The 9990-nt window shown below is 35.7% G+C and overlaps 2 protein-coding genes across 2 annotated transcripts; one reads left to right on the forward strand and one right to left on the reverse strand.

Moving 5' to 3' along the window:
• Nucleotides 1–1878: 1878 nt before the first annotated feature.
• On the reverse strand, nt 1879–5890 carry LOC118059661 (cucumisin). Its single transcript, XM_035072574.2, has 9 exons — nt 5796–5890; nt 5526–5620; nt 5060–5303; nt 4466–4979; nt 3630–3733; nt 3065–3283; nt 2822–2933; nt 2533–2746; nt 1879–2439 (listed from the first exon to the last, which is right to left on the reverse strand). Exons 1-9 carry the CDS (start codon nt 5888–5890, stop codon nt 1904–1906), a joined length of 2133 nt encoding a protein of 710 aa, XP_034928465.1. The 3' UTR covers nt 1879–1903.
• Nucleotides 5891–7077: 1187 nt separating this feature from the next.
• Nucleotides 7078–9587, forward strand: LOC118059662 (ras-related protein Rab2BV). The gene is made up of 2 exons (XM_035072575.1): nt 7078–8167; nt 8922–9587. The coding sequence occupies exons 1-2, from the start codon at nt 8003–8005 to the stop codon at nt 9405–9407; spliced, it is 651 nt and encodes a 216-aa protein (XP_034928466.1). The 5' UTR covers nt 7078–8002; the 3' UTR covers nt 9408–9587.
• The last annotated feature ends 403 nt before the right edge of the window (nt 9588–9990 follow it).

Genomic DNA, 9990 nt, shown 5'->3' on the forward strand with positions numbered 1-9990 from the left:
CTGAAATACATGTTAATGATATTTTTTTATTTTTTATAAAAATTATTTTTGACATCAGCACATCAAAACAATCCAAAACATACAAATCGTATTAAATTTTAACAATAAAAAAAATTAAATTTTTTAAAAAACACTATTTACACCATGTTCCCAAACGATTTCTAAGTCCAATGACTTAGAGTTTAGACTGTTGAGTCATATGTAACTCTCTCTCTCTCTCTCTCTCTCTCTCTCTCTCTCTCTCTCTCTCTCTCTCTCTCTCTCTCTCTCTCTCTCTCATATATATTATATATATATATATATATATATATATATATATATATAAAGAGGTATTAATTTTGTTTTTTTTTTTTTTTTTTGATGTTGTGATAAAGGCTAAGGTATGGTTAGAAGTGCTAAAAGTTATTTCAAGGGCAGATTCTATAGTATCATAACATTGTAACAACAATTTTGATTTAATAATATATATAATTATTCCTGACTCTGGATTTGTTTTATGTTGGATTTCTTAAAGCACTGCGGAGGTGTTCGAGAGGAAGCCCGAACCTATCATTCGAGCCTTTGGTGTCATTAAGAAATGCACTGCTGAGGACTTTCTTTTATCTTGATTGATTTCTTTTGTGATTTCTTCATGTCTTTCTGCCGTTTCAACTGCTAATTAATTAGCTCATACTTTTAAGAAACCTAAATATTTATCCCTTGTTTGAAATTTTCATTTTGACTTTAATATTTTTAGTTGCTTGCATTATTTAAATTAAATCTTAATGCAATTTCATATTAACATTTAATATGCATATCTTGTTAATATTACAACTATTTATCTTTAGGATTAGGATTTGTCAATCTAAGTGTATTAGTTTATTGATGATTTGTTTTAGTGGAGATTACATTGGCCTAGATTAAAAATATCAAAGATGATATATTATTATTATTTTTATTAATGTAGTTGTTCGGACCAGTTTGCGCATATCTCGATTAATTCTACAGGCCATGAAGTTAATGTCTATGTAAGTTTTCAGTGACCTCAAGATTTGTAGAATTCAAATTAGTAATCTTTAGAGAACAAATCTAGAATTTGATTAATTGAGTTATACCCTTAAAATTATAGATAATATAAAGCAATGACTTGGTCCATCCATAGTGCAGAGCGATCATTTTCCAGTCCATCCATTATTAATAAGTAATTTTTATTCTCCAGTTTTGTTGTTCATTTGCCGCCTTTGGATCACTGAACAGTGAAGAAGACACCTCTTCCCTGTTCTCGAATTATTTCCTTCCATCTTTCTCTTCGTTTGATCTAAACCTTCAAATAGAGATCTTTAGTTTTAACCACTTGGTGGTGACTGACTCTGCAATTATTATTTTTTTTCGAGCTATGGAAGAAGAAGAATAAGGTTATACAATTTTATTTTCACAGATTTGGTTCATATGATAATAATATAGGTTCATTTGATTTAAAGTTATATATTCAAAAATGCGATGATATGGTATGACACGTGAGAAATACGATGATGATATTTTTTTTTATTAATTTTATTATTTTTGAAAAAAAAAGTAATTCAAATAAAATTAAAATATTAGGGGGTGTTTGCAAGTGTGGTAATGATGTTTTTTCAATCTATTTTTTAAAAGCATTAAAATATATTTTTTAGTTTTTTAAAGTTAGTTTTTACATTAACATATTAAAAGGATCTGAAAACATTAAAAAAATTAATTTAAAACAAAAAATATATATAAAATTTTATTTATTTTAATTTAGTAACCAAACGCAACCATTACTTGGTTTCTGGTGAGTGAAATTGAAACGTTGAATTTACGACAGAAAAGAAACGCTAGAGCCAGTTTACTCCCAAGAAATTGACAAAGAGTACTAGTATTTATATTTATAGCTGCGCTTATAGTTTCAAGGCTTTCGCTTCAGAGCAACATACACGGTAATAGGGCTCCTGACCCGATATACTCCATCGTCCCATGCCAAAGAAGCAGAGGCTATCGAACTAGCTATCGTTCCTTCAATTGTGAGTGCAAAAGAGAGATTTTGACCCAGGGAGGAAAATGATAGAATGGTGGGGTTCACTTGGATTTTAAGTCCTGGCGGGGCAGTCACGTTAGATTTGTATATGGATGTTGGTGACCCTACGTTTGTGACGACCCTGTTGAAGACTCGACTATTCACCTCCGAGCGCGAGGTAGAAAGTGCAAACGAGGGGGAGTTCAGATCCCAAACTGTTCCATTGAAAGCCTCCGAGCAACTGCTATTATCCCCAGAGATCATTCGTAGAACACTACTATTGTATCCTTGTCCACACAAAAATTTCATGTAGTCAATTGGCCCCGCATCATATACTAAACCGGGATTTATAGCCCTGACGGGATTGATATGGCCGGCGCCATATGCAAATTCAGCATCCTTATTGATTTCAGCATTCATTGGAGAAGCTGGAAGCATGGCCAAATCAATTAAAGATTGTTAAGGTCTCTCGCTACTTGATAAACGAATAATTCAGAATTAGAATTTGAAACTTTAATTACCGGTGGTCATAAGAGCAGACTTGATGGCTGCAGGAGACCAAGTGGGATGATACGATTTGATATAGGCAGCAGCCCCGCTTGCATGTGGGCAAGCCATTGATGTCCCTGAAATGATGTTGTATGGCACCATTCTATTGTCCCCTTCAATTTGAGTAACGGAAGAAAGTGGAGACCATGCGGCTAGAATGTCAACTCCTGGGGCAGCTATATCTGGCTGTAACATTATCAAATGTCAGTGAACGTAATTAGCTGCATGAGACATTTTTTTAAAGAAAACTATGTGAATTACCTTGAGAGCGTCAGGTGTAAATGCATTCGGACCTCTTGATGAAAATGAGACCACATAGGGGGCTGATGTATCGTTTACCTCGTTACTTTTATAAATAGTGGCTGTTGCGTTGCTGCAATTTTTTTGGTATGAGCAAGTCCATGATCAGTTCATTCCGTCCTTTAAGTCCTTCACATTATTGATTATCAACTTGAAAAGGTTCAATAAGTAAAATATTTTCACACTATTCTCTTTGATTGATACCTTGTAGAGTTCATGTAGGATAGAATGTGGCTACCCTCTCCTGTTCCAAGGTAGGACAGAGGCAGTGGAAAAGAGTAGGCGACATCTTTGGCACCTCCGTCTTGCATTACGGCACCAACTGCACCAGCAAAGAATGGTTCTCTCCCATCATCCAAGTCATCGCAAAGAACAATTTTGCCCTTCACTAAAGCTGGGTCCAATGAGTTTTGAAAGCAAAACCTGCATTCTTCAGTATTTTTCAGTTGATTTTTACTTGTTTACAAAAACACATATCTCTGAGATCCTCCACCCATGCATGTCTTTCAAGTAGTTTCTCCAGAAATTTCATTTGTTTTTTTTATTGATGGACTGAATCCATGGTCCATGACATAGAACACAAAAAAGGTCCCCCAATATTTACAATTCTAAAGCTTCAATAAATTATGAAGCTCTTCTGGGTATTAATGACTCGAGTACAATTACAGTTCTTTGGGCCCGGAATGTCAAGCTAATTCCTTTTAAAATTAAAGAATTTGTTGGTTTACCTATTAGAAAGACGAAAAAATCAAAAAGAAATAAGAGTTACCTTGAGGAGGACCTACTAAAATTTCCTGTGATGTTTGGAGCGTCTCCTCCGTAAATCAGAGGATGCATGACATTCTGAAGATCAAATGTATTTATCGAAACGCCCTGATTACACAACAAATTAAGATTTGTTAAAAAATAAGTTTGTGTGTGTGTGTGTATATATATAATACAATATAAGGTGCTTATTTGTATTAAGTGCTTGACATGTTGATCGACTTGAATGATATAAAGTGGTTTTATCATATTTATAATGGATTAACATGAACTATAATGATCTTGATATTTTACTTCTATGTAGTCGGTTGTGATAAATTATTTTATCGATTTCTAAATTAATTTACAGAAAACTATATTTTAGCCAAAGTAGATTTATTAACACATTCAATTTTGGTACCTATTTCAATTCTTTAAATGCTAATCCTAAAATTCCAAAAGTTTTAATGTGGCCCTGGACTTTTAAATAACAAATGAATTTAAATAAAATTGAACACTTCTCTATTTGTTTTCACTTTTTTTCACACTTTTCTCTTGTTTCTCTCTCAAATACCTATATAATAATATTCAACAAAAAAGTAATAAAAAATAAAAATAAAAAGCAGGCGAGCCATCATCAACAACTATTACCACAGCAATAAAACATCAGAGGTCAAGTTGAGATTTTTTATAAATATATGATTGATATTAAGACAATATAATTCATCCGAATTTGAATTGTGTTTTAAAATAAATAGTTTTCTAACGTAACAAGCTAACAGCAGTTTGCCGCACAAACTAAAAAGAAAACGAGAAAACATGGAACATATATTCTAACACAAAAGATTGGAGTAAACTTACCTCGTAAGCCTTGTTGTTTCCTAGTAGGACCTTCGTAAAGAACTTTCGGTCAATTGTGCTAGCAGCCACAGAAAGAGACCATGGTGATATATTTGAGATTGTTGCGAGCCCAGGACCCCCATTCCCACCGGAATTGGAAGTCAATATACCATATTTCATAGCGTGAAAGGCTCCTATTGCGATTGAATCGTTGAAATAGTCATGAGGTGTCGAGACTCCAACTGAAATGGAGATAATATCAACGCCATCAGCAATTGCATCATCAAACGCTGCAAGAATGTCAGCGTCCCAACAACCGTCCGACCAGCATACTTTGTACACAGCAATACGAGCTGATGGAACCCCGCCTCGAGCAGTTCCCATGGCAAGGCCATACAGGCTTGCCATGCTAACTGATCTCCCTGCTGCAATAGAAGCAGTGTGTGTCCCATGGCCTTGTGAATCCCTTGGAGATTTGACATCACTTTGATTGAACCTTCCATCGCTACGATAATACTTTGCTCCGATTATTTTACTGCATACGGACAGCACATATATTACTGAATACGGACATCACTTTGATTGAACATTCCATCTGTTATTTAAATTAATTACTTGTTGCAAGAGAAATTGGATGAGACTTGGCAAGAGCCCTTCCATTTGCTTGGTGGGGGACCAAATCCTGCATCTTTAAAGCTTTCAGACTCGGGCCAGATCCCAGTGTCAAGCATCCCAACAATGATATTGCTTTCAACGTTGGTCCTTCGAACTTCTTGTGAAAATCCCATGAAGTCCCATGACCTTGTTGTGTGAAGCTTTTTCTTTCTATTAGGAAATACAGATACAACGCTGGACATTGCTGTACAGGAAAGTTGTGGCCGTTTTAAAATTGAACATTCGTTGCATGATGTAAAAGGTTTTATATTACTTTTTAACACTCTTTAAACTTGAAATTTACATGGATTTACATTATTTATGTTTAATTTTTATTAATTAGAATAGAAGTGATGAGATTTGAATTCATGATTATTTGATTAATAAAATTCTGATTAATTAAAAAAAAAACTTTGACTGCACCAACCAGCAAGTTTTTCCACCTCATCCTCTGACAGCTTCACTACAAATCCATTGAAAGTTCTGTTGAAGCTATGGAGCAGAGATTCCGGAGAAAAATTGCTGAAATCATTCCAGTATAGATTGCTGGTTAGTCAAAAAAATATCAAAGTGCTTCTTGATGCTTAATATTCTATGCTGCGCTTGATATTCAACATTTCTATAGTTGTTACATTCATGAAAGAACAAGAGGATAATAGATTTATAACGAAGCCAAACGAGTAGTTTTATTTATAACCTGCCAGTGACTTCTTGCAGCATGTTCAAGTGAAGGGAAGAAGCCGAGAATTCACTCTTAGGCCGGTCACCCATATAGACGATATATGACTGCATATGAACAATGTCAAAGGCGAAAATTTAACCACGTTAGTTAGAATACCTGATAAAATCGAGACAGAAAAAAAGTTTAGCGAAAGAAATTATAAGTTTATGGAAGAAATCTAATTAATTTCGAGCTCTTTTCATGGCATAAAACCGTACCGAAGAATAAAAAAGACCACCCAAATCAAGGATCAAATGATAACTTCGTCATGATATGGCAGTGCCCATTTTCGGATTTCATGACCAATCAATTAAAATAAAACATAGAGAAACATGCCTTTCGATCATCTTGAGAATGAGAAGGCGTGCTGCTACAAAGGGGAGGCCAAGCGATGATCAGGCTGCCGAGTAGGAGAAGGCAGAAAGGATAATGAGATATTTTGCTTGCCATCATCAATTAAGACGCATTATACCAGTATTTTTGTTAGAACAGGTTTTTATGCTAGAAAAGCATCAACATTCTCCACCAACCGATTCAATTAAGACGCATTATACAAGTATTGTCGACTTAATTCATATTTCAATCCCAATTAATGGTTGACCTCTAGGGTTTTTTTTGGAGTTTAACCGCTGGTTATTAATTTGAAAAGGTTTAATTGTGCATTATTTTTTTGAAAGGACAAGAACTTCCACCAAATAAGACCCGGAAAAAAATATTTTTTGATAGGAAGACTCGTGAATTATTGCAAGTGCATGACAAATTCTATCCGCGGCACTCAAACTGCCATTGGCATGAAGTATTCAAAGCTGAGCTTCCTAAGAAATTACACCTCTATTTAATATTGTTTGATGTGACAAACATTGTGAAGTTTCTTGTTATTAAAGAACTGGTAATTAAAACTCCATGAGCAACGAAGGGACGCGCGGGACAGGTGATGTGCTCATCCCAGCTTAATTACATGGGTTAAAACTGGTACCGTATGCCAAGCTGTGATGATTTTCTTTATAAATTTCCTTTTGTTTTGCATGAATGGCCTGTTTTTTTTTCAGAGACGGAGTAATTATACTTGGTTTTGATATTGAAAGTTGTTCGAGATATTTAGGTTGACGTGAAGTCTATTAATAATTTTTAAAAAAAATATTTTTGAAGCATGGAAAGAAATCGACATAAATATTATAAAACAAGAGTGTTTTACTTTAAAATGTTAATGGTCGCCGTTAAATGTATGGTCTCCCACTAGCCTGAGAAAAGTCAGAAATTGAAAACTTGAGTCTTGACCACTTCTTCGATGAATGAGTCCTGGCAAGCTCAAGTGCTGGTTATAACCTCGTTACACTCGGTCATTGATCCAAAAATGTTAGCCCAGCCCAAGGGAAGATTTCATGGAAATAAAGGGCAGAAAATTGTAGTCCGTGGCTAGCCGTCAGACTTGGTCGCCGTCCGATGAGCCCTCCAACCGGCGATCAACCTCAAATAGCATCTACAAAACCGATCCGAGGTCCGATCGTCGTCAATTGAAATCCCTTCAGTTTATGGCGTGTGACAAAGTCCGCTAGCCCTCTGACATACGTGGGGAATGGGCGGGGAGGAGAAGCTCCAGCGACGACCATTGCATCCCGGAAAAGTCGGGACGTGGACTCCAATTCTCCTTCGAAGGAACAGAAGGCAGCAGCTCCCAAATCCATGCACATACAAACGGACTCCTCGAAGATGGAAATCCAAGAGAAATCTGTAAAACTTGTGGGAAGTATTTTTAATTTTACAATACTACAAGTCTTTCTGTGATTTACACTAAAAATTATTCACCTAGTCCTAGAAGCCCAGGACCCGGTCCAAAAGCCCAATGTCCAATAGAGTCCTGTCACTCTCGCTTTATTTATTTATTTATTTTTATGGAAAGACAAAGGTGTGAAAGCATGTGTGTGTGTGTGTGTGTGTGATTTTAAACTCTCCCGAGTTTCGCGCCTTCAATGAAAGAATAACCGTTTAACATGCCTTTTCATCCGTTATTCTTGTTTTACTTCTCTCTCTCTTGTAGCGTTAGTGTACCCCTCTCTCTCTACCCCCAATTTCAAATTTAATTACCAACCCAATTTGCCGATTTCAATTTTTTTTTATTTGATTTGGGGGTTCAGGGTGTGTGAGAGAGAGGATTAGAGAAAACGGAGGATCATAATTAATTGATGGCATACAAGGTGGATCATGAATACGATTACTTGTTCAAGATTGTGTTGATTGGAGATTCAGGTGTTGGAAAATCAAACATTCTTTCCAGATTTACGCGCAATGAATTTTGCCTGGATTCCAAGTCTACTATTGGTGTTGAATTTGCAACAAGGACTCTCCAGGTTTGTATATATGTTTCCTTTTTTTTGTGGTTAAGTATTGTGTGTTTCCTTTCCATCAATCCCATCTTGTGATGAGATCTCTAGGTTTTCTTTTAATTTATTTGCATTTTGTTTATTTTTATTTTTCATTTTCACTTGTTATAAAACGAGTTTTGATTTTTAGAGCTATGCTATCAATGCCATCATCACGTGTTCATCTCTTCTCGGTCAAATATTTTATGTTTGTGGATTGTGTTTGTAGTTCAAGTGAATCCCACATGATCCTTACTCATGTACTCCACTTACATATCAGAGGAATGCACTCAACTCCAAGAGCATCGAATAATATTGATGCCTCCATACAAAGGGATAAAAAAGCATATTCCTAATCACCCCCAACCCCAATACTTTTCTGGCATGAGCCCTGGCGTTACAAATGGAAACTTGCAGGTTTTCAGAGTTTTGTCAGCAATTTTTTATCAGATTGTGAAATAATTTTAACAATCAAGTAGAGTATTAAAACAAAGAGCAATTGCGGTTATTAACCAGGAGAACATTTTGGTTAGGGAACATGAGTAAGTAGCCCGCCACTTCCCCTGCAAGGAGAGTCTCGCATAGGAAACACTATAGAGAACAGGGTTCCCTGATTGCGAAGTTTGAAGTTGTCATCTACACCCCAATTGTTTGTTGAATCAACTCCATGATTATTCTTTTCTGGTTCTCTTTGATCAGGTAATATTTATTTTTAATGATGCCAAAATTAATTATTATGCAGGTGGAAGGGAAGACAGCTAAGGCACAAATATGGGACACGGCTGGCCAAGAAAGGTACAGAGCCATCACCAGTGCATACTACAGAGGAGCAGTTGGTGCACTTTTGGTTTATGATATAACCAAGAGGCAAACATTTGATAATGTCCGGAGGTGGCTCCGTGAACTAAGGGACCATGCAGACTCTAACATTGTCATCATGTTGGCTGGAAACAAATCTGACCTGAACCATCTTAGATCAGTCTCAGCAGAAGATGCTCAAACGCTAGCCGAGAAGGAAGGCCTTTCATTTCTTGAGACTTCAGCTTTGGAAGCTTCCAATGTTGAGAAGGCATTCCAGACCATTCTGTTGGATATCTACCAAATTATTAGCAAGAAGGCACTGACAGCACAAGAGGCAGCTAACTCGACCGGACTTCTCCAAGGGACTGAAATTAATATTGCAAATCTGTCTAGTAATATCAACAAAAGAGCTTGTTGTTCTAACTAACATGGTGTTTATCTTACAGATTGGTAAAACGAGGCTAGCACAATATTGTTCATTCGTGTGACGGCGACGAACAATATTCATTTTTCATTATGTCATGTATTTGCTAGATCCATCTCGAGAGAAGGTTTCTAGTTTCATTGGAGAGGCATAGTTCACTATGAACAGAGGATTTAGCATTCTCATCTTGTGTTCTAGCCTCAGGCATCCACAAAAAAGCTTCGTAACTTTAGCCCATTACTTCTGCTTCTCTTTTGATCCTTAATACTTATTCCCCTCAAATCTCTGATAAAAATTTCAGTAGTGCTTTCTGATCCAGAGAAAATTTTAATTGATTCTCGATTTTTGGAAACTGTGATAATTGAATGCAACATGCTTTGATTGTATGGCACGTATATGGTTGAGAAAAAGTCATGTAGTTTCGAATGCTGTATTGCAATTCTGTATGTTAAATTTGGGCAATTTATTCAAATATTGAATTTAGATAAGTATTTTTTTTTGATGTAATAGATATGACAGTTAAATTTATAATGATGTGATGTCTAATAACGAATATCAAAATATAAAATAAACTTATATGTTTGAT

This window comes from Populus alba, chromosome 10, assembly GCF_005239225.2.
Source record: "Populus alba chromosome 10, ASM523922v2, whole genome shotgun sequence".
Taxonomy (NCBI): domain Eukaryota; kingdom Viridiplantae; phylum Streptophyta; class Magnoliopsida; order Malpighiales; family Salicaceae; genus Populus; species Populus alba.